Source organism: Thyridium curvatum, assembly GCF_004353045.1.
Source record: "Thyridium curvatum strain D216 chromosome Unknown NODE_56_length_292564_cov_84.152122, whole genome shotgun sequence".
NCBI classification, from domain to species: Eukaryota; Fungi; Ascomycota; class Sordariomycetes; order Thyridiales; family Thyridiaceae; genus Thyridium; species Thyridium curvatum.
Window position 1 is genome coordinate 22328 of NW_022156811.1, and position 17004 is coordinate 39331.

A 17004-nucleotide genomic window follows, 5' to 3' on the forward strand; every position below is an offset into this window, starting at 1 on the left:
CCGGCCTGCTTGGCCTGCTTGACTCTTGTCTGGCTGAGCGCCCTGGAGCATTACTCGTTCGCCGCTGCAGGTCGCCGTCCCCCCGAATCAGCACCCCAGCAAGCAGCGGCGGCGCTGCGCTGCGTGCATACGAGGTTGGTTCATTGCCAAGATTGCTGGCTGCAATGCTGGCCAGAAAGGATACGATGTGGATGAGAATCAGTGAGCAAGTATACAGTAGGCAATAGTTGGTCAGAGTGGAAAAGAAGCAAAGGAAGCATGAAGGAGAGGGCTTGTAGAGGGCCCTGGATAGATGAATTCAATATCTCCAAGTGCTGTGGACTCCATGTTGAAATATGTACACTTTCGCTATGTGACATCCACACTGTAAAAGTGCGTGACCAGAGGTAAAGTACATCAGATAGTTACGCTGGTTAGATCCATGATCCATGATCCGTCCCATCCCATCCCATCGCATCCATCCTGTTGATCCTCCGAGTGTGCGATCCATGCCGCGCCACGGCCTACCTCGCCCGTCGCCGGCTTGTCTCTCTGCGCGCATCCATTACTACGGTGCCATGACACCTTCTCGACTTTCTAGGTCCCTTCTTTCGCGCTTGACTAGTTTCAAATCGAACATGGACTAATCCTTACTCCCTTCTTTCGTTCTAGCTACGCTTAGCTTCCCTGGCCTGACGCTTCCCATCCTCCACTTCCCTCACCACCCTCTTCTCTCGTGTCATCTCCATCTCTACTACTCTGTCTCTCCGTCTCTCTCTCTCTCTCTCTCCTTTTCCCCATATTTTTCACTTCCCTTTCCCGTCGTTATTCAAGTCAGTCACTTTTAATAATACCTCCTGCCGCCACCGCTCCGGTCACACTCCTTCTCGCTCCCCCGGTCGATTCATTGCTCCTCTCTTCCTTTTGTTTCTTCTTTTTCCTTCTCACCTCCCACCACTCGGCATCTCTCCATCGTGCTATAGATCCATCTCGGGACTTCGTCTTGCGCCATTGGCTCGCTGCTACCCTCTCTATACCCTGGTCTTCCGTTCGTCGACGACAGTAGAATAAAAGAACCCCTTTTTGTCACAAGCCGGAGTTGCCCAATCCGGGCTTAATCTAGCACGCCTCACCCATTCCGGTCTTCGCAGCCGACGACAAATCAACACCACCGCCGACGCCGCCGCCGCCGCCTCGACCACGACAACCACCAACACCACCATCCGCCCCCCCTGCTGTGGTACAACATTGGCAAGAGGCAACGCTCCGTCTTCTCTGCAGGCACTCTCGCACTCTCGCCTCGCCGCCTCCCGTTCGAATGCATTAGAATCTCGGCCTCCCGGCACACGCTCTCTCGTTCGACCGAAGCCCTTCCGTTCTTTGTTGTGCCCTCTTGCACATTTTCTTTTCTAGAAAGACTCGGCTCTCGTATTACTACCCGGGCAAACAGGCACTTGCACGGATTAATCTTTGGCTACCCGGCTGCTGCCGCTCGCCTCTCTTGGTCGAAAACGGAAGCTTTCTTGTCTATCTGATAGGCGGTGCTCTGCAAACAAATCTCTTCCTCATCGCAGCTTGGGGAAGAGTGAAGCCCTCTCTCATCTTTGACTGGCGTTCTCTTGCATTGCACCACTTCTTTACTTTCCAGTAGGTCGCCTCCCTTTGAGTCCAAGGGTGCACTGCACCATGCAAATGTCGCTCGACTGTCCGTATCTGCCCAACCACACCATGCAAGCACCCGCCTTGTCTCCAGAACACGAGGACGAGGTTTTCCGTGCGCCGCCAGGAGCTCTGGGCTTTGCGGACCACCTGGGTTTGCGGGTAGAAAGCGAAGGGGCGGCATTCAAATACTTTGGGGTTTCTTGTTGGCTAACCTTGTGCGCTTTGCAGAGTAGCATCCTACCTTTTTCTTCGCCGGCTTTCTTCCACAGCTTCTGTGGCTGCATCAGAACTTTTTCTTGTTTCTGACCACAAATTCGGGCTTTGTCAGGCCATATATACACTCATATATCTGGAGAGAGGGCGAAGGCCGCCTCACGCTTGTGCCCCTGAGTGGCCCCTCCCCCTTCTTCTTACTAAAACTTAATACACACCTACGCGAGAAAGGCCTGCCACACCCGGTGGGATAACTCGGAGGATCACAGACAAAATGAGCGACCAGAGCGCAAGTAATAGGATAAATGGCGGCTTCGTGTCGAGCCATGGCAGGACGAAATCAGACGAGACCGGCACCGAGGGCACAGTAGAGACGAGCATCTCTTCGACGCAGCAGCAGGAGGATAGGAACCGGATCGGCAGCCAGCTCTCGCAGGACCTCCCTCGCAAGTACGACGAGAGACATGTCGCAAGCCCGGCTGTCTCAGATGCGCTGTCCCGCACCAACTCCGAATTCTCGGCCAGATCTGCGTCACCCCAAGTATCGCCGAGGGGTCGCGAACCTGCACGAAGGCTCGAGCCTCCGGTCACCAAGGCCACCCTCAGCGAATTGGACGTCACCAAGATCATCCACAACCCCAAGCTGCGGCACGATATCAATTTTGACCCGGAGCTGCACTTCCGGCCGAACCTGGACGGAGAGAAGGGCCGGAGGAAACAGGAGAAGGCGAATCAGTTTTGGAACGCGCTGCAGGAGCAGCTCATCCAGTTCGTGGTGGACAGGGAAGGATTCGTCAGGGACCACGGCACCGAAGAGAACTGGTGCCTGCCCCTGCTGCTCAAGGCCGTCAAGGAGATCATCCAGACGCTAGTGCCGGCGCGGGACAGGGAGTTCCTGAACGAGGGGCTGAACGTGGACCTGCTGATGCAGCAGTTCAACCGCGGAATCGCCGACCTGGAGAAGCTGGCGCAGTGGCTCGCGTCGGTGCTCAAGCTGCACTGCGCGCCTATGAGGGACGAGTGGGTGGACGAGATGTACAACAAGCTGAGCCGGGGGAACCGCGACAACGACATGGGCGAGCTCGTCAAGGGCATGTGCAGCCTGCTCGGCGTCCTCGAGGCCATGAAGCTCGACGTGGCCAACCACCAGATCCGGTGCCTGCGCCCGCACCTCATCGAGGACACGGTCCTGTTCGAGCAGCGCTTCTTCTGCAAGAAGATCCAGAGCGGGCGGCTCGACATCCGCCCGGCCAAGCAGTGGTACAGCCTGGCGCTGTCGTCGTCGTCGTCGGCGGCGGCGGCGCCGACGCGCGACCCGGCCTTTGGCGATGCCGCGCCCTTCTTCCGGGCGCTGGCCGCCCTCGTTATGCCCTCGGCCGAGAGCACCGCCGTGCCCAGCACCTTCCTCTTCGACGAGGAGCGCCTGCTCAAGCTGCGGTCCGACATGTGCGACGCCATCAACCTCGAGGTCTGCATGCGCGTCTTCGAGCAGGCAGAGAGCCTCCTGCGGGCGACGGCCTCGCTCTCCATCCCCTCGTACATCGACGAGGAGCGCCACTCGCTCCGCTCCAGCACCACCTCGTCCTCGTCGGACGAGTTCAACTTCAACGCGCCCATCTCGCGGCCCTCGAGCCTCGCCCTCAGCTCCACATCCCCCTGCTCCTCCCCGCGCACCTCGGCCTGCTTCCTCTCCACGGCCCACCACCACTACAGCCCGCACCACCACCAGCACGACGAGTCCGCCGGCAAGGCCCGCTCCTCGCGGACCGTCTACGCCTCGCTCCTCGCCCTCCTGCACACGGCGCCGCCGGCCTCGTCCAAGCAGCGCTGGCAGGCCCTCTCGCCCGCCATCTCGCTCGAGATCTTCCGCCACCTCGGCGCCCCGGCCTCCTTCCTGCGCAACATCGAGGAGGCCCTCGACAAGAACCTGTGCCACAACAACAGCAGCGGCAGCTCGAGGACGGCAGACGCCGACAGCGCCCCCTTGCTGCGCGACGTCGAGCGCCACTTCCACGCGCGCCTCGTCGCCGAGGCGGGCCGCCGCGTGCGCGACCTGCGCGACCTGTCGGGCGTGGACCTCTTCACCGTCGCCACGGGCGGCCGCGTCGCTGCCGCCGCCGCCGCCGCCACCGCCAGCAGCTCTTCATCCTCGTCGTCGTCGTCGTCGTCGTCGCGCGCCCCCTCGTGGAACGTGTCGCCCGCGGCGGCGGCGGCGGCCCGGGAGCGCGAGCTCAGCAGCGAAGGGCGCGACGCGCGCGAGGACGGCGGCGTCGAGGACATGGCCATGCGGCTGGCGCACCTGGGCCTGCTGCACTGGCGGGTCTGGGGCGAGCTCGTCTACATCCCGACCGAGGAGGCGCGGGCGGCAGCTGGCGCCGCGCAGCAGTAAAGCACCAGAACAAACAAGAGGAGAGACTGGCGCTTCTTCAATGGCACGAAAAGGGGCGGCGGGGGCTCGAGAGCCGAGAGAACTCTCCTTGTCTCTGTTACACACCTTTCTTCCGACTTTTTTTTCCTGATCGTTCTAGAATACCCCCCCGATACCATACCAACACACACCACCTATCGTCGTTTTTGTAATAATCACACTTTTCCCGCCCGCCGAAACGAAACCATTGCATATCAGATTTTTTGTCTCCTCTTCCACCCCTAACTCCCTCTCTCTTTCTCTCTCTCTCTCTCTCTCTCTCTCTGCAGCAAAACCATATCCGGCCGGGTGTTTTTCTTGTTTTCTTGTCTTTACTACCAATGGGCGAAGAGAAGGAAATACCACTTGCATTTTTTCCCTTTCCCAAGTCGGCGTTCTTTTCTTTTTTTTTATCCAGGCCACGGGAGGAACACAAGCACACCAGCGACAGCAACCTGCTGTCAGTATTTGCATTTATCGTCTTCGCGGGAGAAGAAGAAGAAGAAGAAAGACGAAGAGAGAAGGAGGAAGGCGGGGCATTTTGCATCTTCAGCAGCCTTGCGTTCTTGATTTTTTCTCTTACTGCTGGGTGGGTTCCTCGACGGGGTTTACCGTTTGCATTGCCTTGCTGCTGCTGCCTTTGTAAAGTGGGTTGTTCCTTTTTTTTTTTTCTTTTTTCGGTTGCTGCCCCTATTACATGCTAGACAAGAGGGTGCTTTCTTGATATCCAGCTAGCTATTGCTACAATACAAAGTTTGAAATGCTTCAAATCACTTTCGAGAAACGTCCTTCGTGCATGTGTCGACAAAAACGAATCTGTTTGATTGTGGAGAGCAGCCCGGGTCGAGGCGATGAACAGAAGGGGGGGGTTTATACTCGCGGAAAGATCCGTTTCAGGAATGGGTCTCCGTTGCAAATGCCCTCTACGAGTTGAGCGCAGATTATATCCTTCCGTGCGCCGCTTCCTCCGTGGGACGAGAGAAGGAATTGCACTCGGAGTCCAGGGATCCTGCCATATGTGAGCAGGTATTGATTGACTGGGCGACATTGGACTACATCAATTGAACATAGTAAAACAGGTCGCATGATGACCCCCAAAACAAAGGGGCGTACTATTTATAACATCTATTTATGGTACACGAGAGGTCGCCGAGAGATTAACAGATTATAGGCGAAGCGTTGCTTAGAGCCTCGTGCTATCTCTTTCCCCCTTCGAATACACCGTCTTAACCCAAATACTCCTTCAGCTCCTCCGACTCCTCCAACTGCGTCGTAAACGAGAACGGCGCGAAGGGCCAGCCGCCGAACTCGGCAAATTTGGAGAAGGACTCGACCCAAGCGAGACGGAGAGCTGCACAGTTGCGCATTACATTAGCATCATGATCTCGGTTCTGAAAATATCGGAGGGGGGATGGGGAAGACCTACAGTGAAGCATGGCAGAAACACCCTCCATGATGATGAGAATGACGCAGGAAAGGAAGAAGAAGGCAAAGAATGCAACGACAAGGAAGATGGCGCCGCCGATGCCCGACATCTTGAACGCCGGGGCCAGGGTCATGGACCACAGCACGGCACTGAGCTGCTGATGGGCCAGGGACAGAGCCCAGAGACGCAGGTAGGAGGCGGTGTGGGAGACACAGTTCAGACAGAACTCGATCGTGTGGATGATCTGGTGGATCATGACCTCGCTGAACTCGAACTCCTCGTGCTCATCATCGCCGAGGTCCTGGGTGATCATGGCGACGCCCTCGCCGTCGCTTTCCATGCTAAGGCGTCCATTGCCAACATGTCCGTCGTCATCGTCGTCACCGTCAAGGGCGCTGACCCGGGAGCGCTCGCCAATGCCGCGGTAGCCTTGGCCACGCGCCCGATTATGCTCACGGCGGAGCCAGAACGGCTTGAGGAAGAGCAGAATGGGAACCTGGGCAAAAGCCAAGAGGAGCAGGATCACCTGCACAGTCGCCTGGCCCCGGTAAAGCTGCACATCCAGAGTTCCCGGCTGGAGGAACATGTAAATGAGCATGTTGAGCAATCCAGGGGGGGCAGATGCAGGACCCTCCGCCGGATACCAGTCCACACACCACTTGTAAATGATGCAGAGAACAAGGTAGCCAAAGATAGACTGGAAGAAGATCATGCCGGGCACGAAGTTGCCCCAGATATCAACAGGACGCTTGAAATGCCTCGCGTTGATATAAGAGAAGCAGAGCGAGTAGGTCATGTGCGCCCAACCGAGAATGATACTCATCTTCATCTTGTAACTGTTGCTAAAGAGAAGATCGTTCTCGGTGTCGTGCCACATCCAATCCAGACCAAAGGGGTAGCGGTAGTTGCCCTTCAGCTTGGCAGAGACAATCTTACCAGGTACCCAGTCCTCTGGAGCATCCCATTGCCATGCGCTGGGGAAGAGGGTCAAGGACTTGGAGAAGGCATCGTTGTAAATCAGACCGGTGTACATGGAGAAGACAGCCATGACAAGAGCGATGTACCGGCCGTAGTAGATCATGGCGAAAAGCTCAAAAGTGACCTTCTTCAGCGGTTTCTCCCAATAAATCATGGCAACCGAGGCGCAAAACATGATGACGGCGTGACCGAAATCACCAAACATAACAGCGAAGAGGAAGGGGAAGGTCACGATGACGGGCAGTGCCGGGTTGACTTCCTGGTAGGTCGCAGTACCATAAGCGTTGACAATGGTCTGGAACGCCTCCGTAAACTTGTTGGTCTTGAGGTATGTTGGAGGGGTCTTGTTGGTCTTGATCTCGTTGATGATGGATGGAACAGAGAGACCGGCCCTGTTGGTCACATCTTGAAGGGTTGTCCGAATGAGAGGCAGATCATGGGTCGGGCACCATCCCTCGGCAATCAAGGTGCGACGGGCCCTGTCGTATGAGAAGAGGTTCAAGGTATTGTAGACGGCCTTCTCCTTGCTGATCAAGATCATCCAGGCAGCCAGAGACTGCGAAATCAGGGACAGCTCGGCGTTGAGGGTCTGCTGGGTGTTCCTCAGAACATTCTGGACGTCGTTGAGCCGAGCATTCACCTCATGCAGCTGGTCCCTTCGCAGATCGCTGTTCTCGTCGACGTTGTAGACCTCAGCGCCCATGGACTCAGAGATCTTCCTAATCTTGGCCAGGATTTCTTTGCCGTGAGCAAAGATGACGAACACATTCTTCTGGATTGGCTCGTTGTTGGTCGGGTCGATCAACGGCTCGGGGATCTCGGACTGGTTCATGTACAGGTTTCCGCGCAGCGTTCGCCATAGGATGCGCTCGAAGGCGCCCACACGGTCCCGCGAAATAACACCGGCGACAAAACCAATGTTCATGCCCGAGAATGAGCGCTCGACTTCGGGGGACTGGTAGTGCTGCTCGACGTCGTTGAGCAGAGGAGCGTCGTCCTCTTCGGTCGAGGCTCGAATCTCCTCCACGTTGCCGTGAGCGCGGTCGAAGAAGCTGCCGGCCTCCCGCAGGACCCATCGCCACTCGGTGAGCTCGACCTCGCGCTTCTTCAATGTCTCGTAGCTGTCATTAAGCTGGAACACGCGCTGCTCGAGACTCTGGCTTCGCTCGGCCAGCTCATCAATCTCGGTCGTCGTCGGCGGGGCGAGAGATTCGACGTCGAGATCTAGCTTTCGGAGCTGGATCCCGGCTTTGTCCATCTGAGAGTGGAAGTACCCTAAAGGTATGTGAGTAACTGGACAAGGGCTGAGTGCAGGTGATACTCGGACTGGGACGTACGCAGCTGCCGTTCGACATTATCGAGGCGTCGGATCTCCTGAGTGAAGGCTCTCTGGAAAGCGCTAACATCTCCATTAAGCTGCCCGATAGTCAGTATCTCAGTTTCTCAAAACTTGTATCCTGTCGGCGATGGAGGGAGGCTCACATCGCGAAACTGGACCAGCCCAATCTCGCCGAGGGCGTTGACGACCTCTCTGCCAATCTCGTTGGAAATATACAGCTGGACCATACTCATGTCCGCCGAGCGGAACGGAGTATCGCGTGTCGGAGCCATCCTGTCCGCTCCTATGCTCTGAAAGCTCCAGAAGCTACACGCGTTTGTCGAAAAGGATTGGATGGCCTTGGAAGTGATTCAAGAACCGAAGCTTCGGACAGGGAGGAAGCTCCAGGTGTTGCCTTCCCACAGTCAGCGGGTCTCAAGTACTAGTGCCTGAGGCATAAATATTCGGCGGACCCGTAGTACGTAATGTCTGTTGTAGGTGGGCTCCAGCCACACTGAAACAGCTCTGGCTGTGGCGCTCTCCAGCGCCCCGGTTGGCTCTTCTTAGGCGTATTCACAAGGCATCCTCCCAGAATCATGCATCATGTAATTACACAGTTACTTGTGATATTTAGGGGTGTTTCCTGACGTGACAAGTGTGCCCCTCCTCCACGCTGAGAACAAATTTCTTCATGAACTGATGAATAACAACGACGCCCCGTCCACCAGAGTATGAAGCCGTATCCTCGACCGAATGCCCGGCCCAGCCAAAAAAATGCCCTCGCTAAGCTGATAAGGGAAACTCTTCGCTGCAAAGTGATGAAAAGGGCTTCTTTACCCCTGCCGGGGACTATCATGACATCATGCTGAAAAATAAGTTGTAAGTGAAAACGTCGTTGCTCTTTTTTTTTGTCCCTCTGTTTTCTCTGTTGCACAGAGCCTCCGACTGAACGCGGCCAAACTCCCAGCAAATGCTTTTGTTGATAATCCAATTGCTCCCAGTACGCCGTGCTTGCTTTCGCTGTGAAAATGTTTGATAATAGTGCAAGGGGATCCGCCGGTCCCATTTTGCTGAAAGAATCCCGAATGCTTGGTCCAGTAGTTCGGAACAAGAGATATTAGTCGCCAGTGGTGCATTTGTTCCAAAGTTACAGTTGGCGCCCAAACATGAAGGACCCATACATGCCTCCGACCTCGGCGACGGTTACGGGGACCTTGCGCATGCCCCAGTACTGGGCGCCCATCTTCCAGGGGCGACGACCGTCGTCGCGCATCGGCTCGTTAGGATCATGGTTCCTGACAAGCCAGGATCGGACATGGAGGTCGGAAATGCGCCAGCCGGCCCTGCCAATGGCGCCTGGGGACTTGCGGAGGCGCTTGAATGCATCGTCTGCAAGCTCGATAACCTCCAGGGGTTCCGTGTATCTCTTCAGTAGACAGCTCACGTTGTAGAGGATAGTCAAGTCGAGTTCGTTGCCCCACATGTCAGTGAGGTCCAGGTACTTGATCGTATGCGGCACCCACTCCACCTGCTCCTCTACAGGCTTCGACTCATCGGGGATGAAGAGCCTATCCACATCCTGCAGCTTCAGCGACCGGCCCAAGGCCAGCTCCTCCAAGTGCTTCGTCAATGGGAGGAGCAGATCGATGTGGCTCGCATTCATTTTGCTACCCTTCAAGCTCAGCGACTTGAGCGTCTTTGGCAAAAGCGGGATCAGCGTGGTGACGTCGCTGGCAGAGAGCAGCTCATGGCTTCTTGCGTCGCTGGCGAGGCTCAGAAACACAAGTTGCTTGGCGGCAGGATGGTTCTGGATAAAGTCAATGACGTTGTCGGCAGACAATGCATTGCACTTGGCCAGATTAAGATGAGTCAACTTGGCGGTGTGCGGGATCGACTGGAGGGCTTTGTTAGAGAGCCTCGTACCGGCGACGTCCAGATGGGTGAGAAACTTGAGTCTGGGAAGGACCGCGTCGAGCACGCTCGAGGGAAGCGTCAGGCACTTGTGCAGGGAGAGGCGCTCGATCATGAGCGTCTCGGGTAGCGGCGCCGATGTGAGCTCCAGGAAGGAACTCTTGAAGGCTGTGGAGGAGCATCCGCAGAAGTCGAGGGCCCGGATCCGGTCAAGCCCAGTAAACAGCTTGCGTAGCACGTTGATGTCCAGCTCATCGTCAATGTACTCCTGTGCCATAAACTCCTGGAGGCAAGGGGTGAGCTGGAGGCACTGCAACAGCGTGTCTGGCGTCAGGTTTCGCGTCTGTAGGCGCTCCCTGGCCGTGCTGAATAGGGAGGAGGGGTTGAAGTGGGAGAAATCAAGCCGCCGTACGATCGTGCCTAGCGCGGGATACGCCGTGATATTCACGAGGAACTTGTGGAAGATTCTCGAGTGGGGAATGGTGACCTTGGTGTAGAGCGTGTTCAAGGTGGCGGTGTGCATGGTCTTGGACGTGAGGAGACACGACATGAGGTCGACATTGCGCCGTTCAATGCCATTGGGCGGGATGTCAAGCTCAAGAAAACCGATGATGTTGTCTAGCAGTGTTGCAGTCAGCCAAACTGCCCCCCCAAAAAATGCCCGTTTCGCAGCACCGTCGACTCTGCAGTGACAGAGAGAGGAGGGGGAGAACACAACTCACTTAGAATTTCGATCGGAAGCACCTCGATAATGGCTTCACCGGGGGCGGCCCGACCTCTGACCCGAGGTGGGCTGGGCGCCGGCTTCCACGCATTGTTTAATATCTGGAGATCACCAAAGCTCTTGCTCGCGAGCTTACCCTTCACGTTGATGCCCTTCCAGCCCTTGAAGGAGTCCGGCGGGGCCCAGTAGCCATGAAGTCTGCTCGACGGCTGAGTGATGGGAGGTGCGAACTGTGTCTGCGTTGCCAACATAGTATCCTCGTCGGCGGACGAGTCGTCAATGGCGTGTTCGAGTGGTGTGTTGTATGAGGAGATCTTGGACGAGGTAAAGGTCTGGGCAAGATCGTCGTCGCGTTCGCGGATAGAAGAGAAGGAGGATCTACCAAGCCTCTCTGGTGTGTTAGATCGTCGAGTGTCTGTAGCGGAAGCCATGTTCTTGTGGTGGTCGGTAGGGGGAGACCCGGGCTTTTGTTGTACCAAAGCCCCCTGCAGCTGCTTGTCCATTGAGACGGGAAGGCGACAGGAGGTTCCTAAGGTATGGTTCGGCACCGGGGGGGTGTGTGTGTTGTTTTTTTTGCTGCACTAGGCACAACTGGTGTGATGCGGAGCGATGCCGCGCCCGCCCCAGGCTTTGCAAGGTGTGCGGTCCCAAAGGCAGGACGGCCGGGGGTATCACGAAAAGTAAAGAAAGGCGAACGGCTACCTTTCTATTAGTCAAAGAGTGGAAAAGTTAGGTAAAGGCAACGTCTTGGGATGCGGGGAAGCACCACGAGAAATGGACCTGGGTGCCCTGGTGGTGACACGACTCGAGTGCTGCTGTCTTGTTTTTGCTATTCGTCTTTTTGCCTGTCTATCGTCTGGCGGTGGTGTAGTCGACAACAAGAAAAAAAGATTGTCGCGAAAAGGTGCGGGCAGACAAGTCAGTCAACAGGACGATTCACCAGGATGCGACCGCGTGACAACAGTAGGAACGGCACATCTCTCTCCTTGCATGAGAAAACATCGTGTGATGGATTTAACGGATCTTGTATTTTTTTAATGGCCACCGGACCCGGGGCCAGGAAGGCGACTTGGGCGAGAGTCGAGCGAAGCAGGAGCGCATAGCCCATGCTTGGTGTTGCTTGGGATTGAGTAATAGAAATCGAAGAATGGGTATTTTCCCTGTCAGGTGGACAAAAAGAAGGCACCAGCGCAGAGGTTCCAGGCTTAAATTTGCATCCCCTGTCAGGTACCGGATTCCTCGCATGGGTGATACGATGACCTAAGATGAATGGGCGAGTTCCGAGTCGGGGGCTGTCTCTTTGTACCCCGACACTGCCGACCACCGCCGTCGGCGGCTACGAAGGGGCTAGCCAAAAGCAACACCAGGCATTGGGCTGGCCTGCCAGTCCCGGCCTAGGATTGGCACCAGAAACGATGGGTCCATTGAGTTGGGATTGAGTAATGGAAAATCCTCCATGAGACCCTCGCCTCTTGGAATGGCGGATGGTGGAGGGGCAGAAATGCTGAACCGCAACCGATTCGAGTACCATCCAACCATCGACCACACACACCGGCCAGAAAGGAAGACGAAAATTTGTTATTTTCACAGCGGGAGGTGGAGAACTGAAGGTTGATCGGTGATCAACCGACGCTCAATCATGACTTCCCCAAAAAAGAGACTCTTGCCCAGGCTGGGCGGTCCACAAGATGTTGGTCGTCTTTCCTGATAATACGGAGCACGTTGTATGTAGAACGGCTGCGGATGAGCCCCGTGCCTCGTCAGACCATGCCAGACATACTAAGCGGTGTCACCTGGTTGGGAGCGCCTCATCCATCGCATCGTGTTACGCGGGAGCGGGGACACGAAACAGGTAAGACGAGTAGCACTCCAACAAGCAAACATGCGCAAAGATCATCTCCGAGGGAAGGCGACCAGCGGGCGCCAAGAGCCGACTTTCCACACATGCCGACCGAGTACCTGCACCAGTCTGGTCTCTTCTTGCTCCCGTCGCAATTTACCACCAGGCGCAGCATGAACCATAGCGTCCGACGTCAAGTCACGTAATAAGTGTGTAATGGACACGAGATGGAGGTTTGCCAATTAACCAGACTGGGCGCAAGAGATATGATGTGACGATAGCCGGCATGGAAGCGAGCAAGGCGCGACGGCGGGGAGAAATGACGGGATGCAACTCAAACGCAGGAATCTGATCGACCAACCACTGAACTATGACCCAGCAATGCATCACAGGCTCATGGCAGCCCTCCTGTAACGGATTCGCCATAGCACCATACCATCACATTGTTGGATGAGAACAGGTACACCGACATGAACCCTTCCACTTTCACAGCTGCGAGATCCCTTACGGACGGCGGCTAGCTACGGGGCTCCGAACTCTGGTCGGTGCTCTAACTTCTAAGGGAGGATACTAAGATACCATGGATCTGGCCAACGGAGTAGGTCCGACTCCTTCATCTACAAACGGACCGCGAAGCCAGCTGCTCGATTCGCTCGGAGCAAGGACATGCAGTTCGACGGTCCAGGTGTGAATAATGCAATGAGGGTGATTGGAAGCACTCTTTTTCGTTCCCCTCCCTGCCTCTCTCTGACCAGAGACGATGTCTGTCCGGCATCGTCAATCTCCGTCCGCCACTCCCGTTCCCCAACCCTTTTGTCATGTCCAAAGCCTCCCAAGGTTCACGTGGCCCCCGGTCATGGGGTTCTTGCGACCACTAGTCCCCCTAGGACGCGCGCCGCGCCAAAAACCCCTGCCCATGCGCCGGTTCGTAGCGGCGGCTGGAGACGGACCCCTGGGAGCTTGACCGACAGTGGGCAGGGAAAAAAAGGAACAGGCCAAGTCGGCCAGACCGCTCTGTAGCGGCATGGTAGCAGAGAGCCCGGAAGGCATGGTAAGCTTTCGCCATTCCCAGCCTAGCGCCATGCCTACCCCACAGTTCATGGACAAGGAGGGCACGTCATGCCCCTGTTTCCCCCTTCAGCTAATGGACATGGATCTAATCTAATTGTACAACAAATGCAACTGCATCTCGTCCTACGAAGCAGAGATGCTTGACTTGGCCTGGCGTTCCTGGCTTGCCCGTCTCATTGAGCATGCAGGTGGCCTATCATAGGGCATTCGTTCATTCACTAGCCCCTCGATTGGTATGCCCGGAATGCCATGCTGTGTTGTGACTTTCAACCGCCAAACCGCATCTGTAGGCCCGGCAAGGTCAGCGCAGCAAGATACCAGTGACAAGATGTTTCGAGGTCAAATCGTCTGCCCTATATTTCGTACACCTATCACCAGAACATCATAGCTTGATGTCCTACATCAAGGCCTAATCTACCTATGGTTGCCTACCTGTTTCTCAAGCACAGCTAACCATGATTTCGCTAGGCTTTTCTAAGCCGATTATCAAGGTATCCTAGTATTCTCCTCCTTATCACTGCCAACTCCAACCAGAAGGCTCGACTCTTCCGGTGTCAAGGCTTTTCGTTACGCCGTTGAGATGATGCCCAGATCAAAACGCCTTTGAGAAAATGACTTTGAGAAACCGCTTCATAACGCCGCCAGATATGTACTAATAGTGAGCCACCATGAGTGAGGTCTGTCAAGACAAGACGCCGGCGAGGAGTACGCCTCATTCATCGCACACTCGATTTGCGGTCCCCAATCTTGAGCCGCTTCTTGCAGTCTTCACAGTACCATTTCGCTAAATATATGGTCAGCACTTACGATATCGTCTTTGGGAAAAAGGGGGGTTAACCTGGAGGAAGCACTTACTATTACCCTTGGGCGCAACCTTCAGCCCGACACACTCCAGATGGAACCACTCCTTGGCACAGTCATCCGCATCGCACGCAATCATCTCGCCGTAGCTCACGCCGTTGCAGTAACAGTATAGGGGGTCTTCCTCATCATCCTCCTCTTGACGGCTACTGCTGGCGCTCTCGTCAGCAAGCTGGGCTGCAAGGGCCTGTGCTGCAGCGGCCGCAGATGCGCCTTTCTTGTGGCTCCTCTTGGGGGCGGCGCCATTCTCTCCGCTCCTCGAGGGACGGGACCGGGAGGCCTCGGCGAATGTCGCCAGCGCCGGCGTGGATGGCTTGCTGGCCCTCCCGCTTTTGGTTGTGACAGTCTGCGCAGTCGGTACTGTGGGGGTGGGCTCCTTCTTCGTCTCAACTTCGTCAACCTTCGCAGGCGCCTCCTTCTTTTCGTTAGGCGGGTTCACGGGAGGCTTTGGTGCCGGCGGCTCGATTTCGGGTTTGGGCTCATCGACTTTGGGAGCAGCACTGATCTCCTTAGCCACTTTGTTCTCGCTCGCAGCACGGCTACCGTTAGGTGCAAGTTCTGGGAGTATGGAACCATTGCCATTCGGTTTGTTGGAGGCTGCCGAAGATGGCCGTTGTCGCGCAACATCAACATTCGATTGCGTAGAGTTTTGCCTAGCTCGGGACGAAGCTGGCCTTCCGGTAGCAGAGGGTGCCGGCGAAGCTCGTCCAACAGGCGCCTTGTCGGGGAAAGCGCCGATAACGGGAGAAGATGTCGCAGAAGGGGTTGTGGCGGGAGGGTTTCTGTCGTTCCCAATGTCAGTTTGGCTTGGCTTCTCCTGCGTATCACAGAGTATTCGTGTTGTGCATACCTTTTCTTGGCCTGATTTCCACTGGTCGGGAGGGCCTTGCGCTTCTTTGGAGCGCCGTCGGGAGCAGGTGTTGAGCGTGGGCTGTTGGGCTTAGCTTTGGCTGCGTTGTTACCAAACACGGTGCTCAAGGCCTTGTCTGCGGGCCCATTGCCATTGGTAGTCTTCTCAACCTTGCGACGTTTCGGAGCTGGATTGGGCTCGGCATTCGTGTTATGAGACCCGGGGCCAGCAGTCGCTGCGCTTGACTGCGCAGGAGCTTTCCGCGATTTGCTCGTCCCGGATTTCTTGGCCCCATCGCCCTTTTGTTTACCGTCGTGATCATCGAAGTCTGAATCCTGATGCTGCTGGTTCTTGATGCCCCTCTTGGCAGCCACAGCTTGTTTCCTCGCATCGCTGCGTGCGGCAGCTTCCTCGGCTATCGCTTGCGCAGCGGCGGATAGACTGGCCGCGCCCTCGCGGCGTGAGCGCTCGGTCTGAGCATTGCTTGCGCGAGCAGCTCGGTTCTCAGCATAGGCCCAATGTGTAATACTCCCCCACTTCGCCTCGTCGCTGAACTCGTCCATCAGGAACGGCCAGACCTCGTCAATCCGACCGAGCTGCTTATGAAGAGCTTCGTTCGCCGTGGAAATGACGTGATTCTTCTCTTCAAGCGCTACTAGCATTTCTTTGATGTCAAACGCTGCTTGTCGGAATAGCTGCCGACGCGGCAAGTTGCTGAGGTCGAAAACAGACGGGTTGGTTTGTTCCTCGATCAGTGCACCCGGAGGAAGAGGCACTCCGGTGGAGCTATTTTGAACACTCATTGGAGCTGATGCTGGCGCGATGCTGCTTGCACCATCATTGACTGGCCGCGATGGATCGGGGGTTGGTGCGCTGAGGGCCGCGTCGACAAGCTGGAACAGTCCTTGTTCGGGCAAGTGGACCTTGGCATCGACCTCCTTCAAGAGCGTAAAGTGCTTAACCAGCTCTTTCGGGAGAGCCGTAATAGCATCGGCGAAGTGTGTAACAGCAGGGAAGATCTCGATGGGCTGGTCGTGCGCAGGGCCGCCAGCGAGCGAGTCCCTCGAGTAGCTTCGATTCAAGCCGGCTGTCGTTCGCGGCGGATTCGTTCTAGTCTGGCGCACAGGCTGCGATCTACGGCTCGAAGAAGCCTCAGTGCCCGCAGCAGGCGGCTTTGCCGTCTTCATCGTGAGGGGGGCTATGGGGTGGAGGAAGTGTCGAGGAGAAAAACCCGGGAAGACGCGACCGTGGATTCGTGAGTCGCAAGGTGGGTTTGAAGGCGAGGTGTTGCGAACCGACTCGAATGAGTCTCGGACAAAGATGAAGTCAAGGGCACCTCAAACAAGTATGGATCCCTCGGGTCCCATCCCTCTCTGCAAGTCTTGATCGGAGCGCGAGTGGCATGAGAAGGGGAAAAAGCAGGTGCTGCGGAGGGCGATTGTGAGCTTGCGAGATCTGCCGGTTACTTTGGGGCGGCCCCTGCTGCTGCTAATAAACCACCCAGTGCGGTCGGTGCCAGATGCGCTGGTCGCGCCAGCATTGATGCGCTGACCAGTCATGCACTGACATTTGATGCAAACTCCGCACTCGGACCGATGTTGTTCCCCCAAACAGGGCCGATAACGTCATTGATAACAGATAAGATAAAGAAAGTCAATTTATCTCGGAGCTTTTTGACCAGACCAGACTCAAAGTCAACACTCCAGAATATAGGCCTCCTTCATGTCATTGGAAACCTGTTCATGGAAATCCGAGCAAAATTTG

At 56.2% G+C, this 17004-nt stretch overlaps 4 protein-coding genes across 4 annotated transcripts; 1 reads left to right on the top strand and 3 right to left on the bottom strand.

Moving 5' to 3' along the window:
* Nucleotides 1-2128: 2128 nt before the first annotated feature.
* On the top strand, nucleotides 2129-4243 carry E0L32_008437 (uncharacterized protein; the record flags this gene model as incomplete). The annotated part of the gene is made up of 1 exon (XM_031143291.1): nucleotides 2129-4243. One exon carries the CDS (start codon nucleotides 2129-2131, stop codon nucleotides 4241-4243), a length of 2115 nt encoding a protein of 704 aa, XP_030992262.1.
* Nucleotides 4244-5487: 1244 nt separating this feature from the next.
* On the bottom strand, nucleotides 5488-8276 carry E0L32_008438 (uncharacterized protein; the record flags this gene model as incomplete). The annotated part of the gene is made up of 4 exons (XM_031143292.1): nucleotides 5488-5612; nucleotides 5688-7940; nucleotides 8003-8081; nucleotides 8148-8276. The coding sequence occupies 4 exons, from the start codon at nucleotides 8274-8276 to the stop codon at nucleotides 5488-5490; spliced, it is 2586 nt and encodes an 861-aa protein (XP_030992263.1).
* Nucleotides 8277-9130: 854 nt separating this feature from the next.
* E0L32_008439 (uncharacterized protein) lies at nucleotides 9131-11049 on the bottom strand (the record flags this gene model as incomplete). Its single annotated transcript, XM_031143293.1, has 2 exons — nucleotides 9131-10512; nucleotides 10617-11049. 2 exons carry the CDS (start codon nucleotides 11047-11049, stop codon nucleotides 9131-9133), a joined length of 1815 nt encoding a protein of 604 aa, XP_030992264.1.
* Nucleotides 11050-14245: 3196 nt separating this feature from the next.
* Nucleotides 14246-16427, bottom strand: E0L32_008440 (uncharacterized protein; the record flags this gene model as incomplete). The annotated part of the gene is made up of 3 exons (XM_031143295.1): nucleotides 14246-14313; nucleotides 14385-15172; nucleotides 15241-16427. 3 exons carry the CDS (start codon nucleotides 16425-16427, stop codon nucleotides 14246-14248), a joined length of 2043 nt encoding a protein of 680 aa, XP_030992265.1.
* Between the last annotated feature and the right edge of the window lie 577 nt (nucleotides 16428-17004).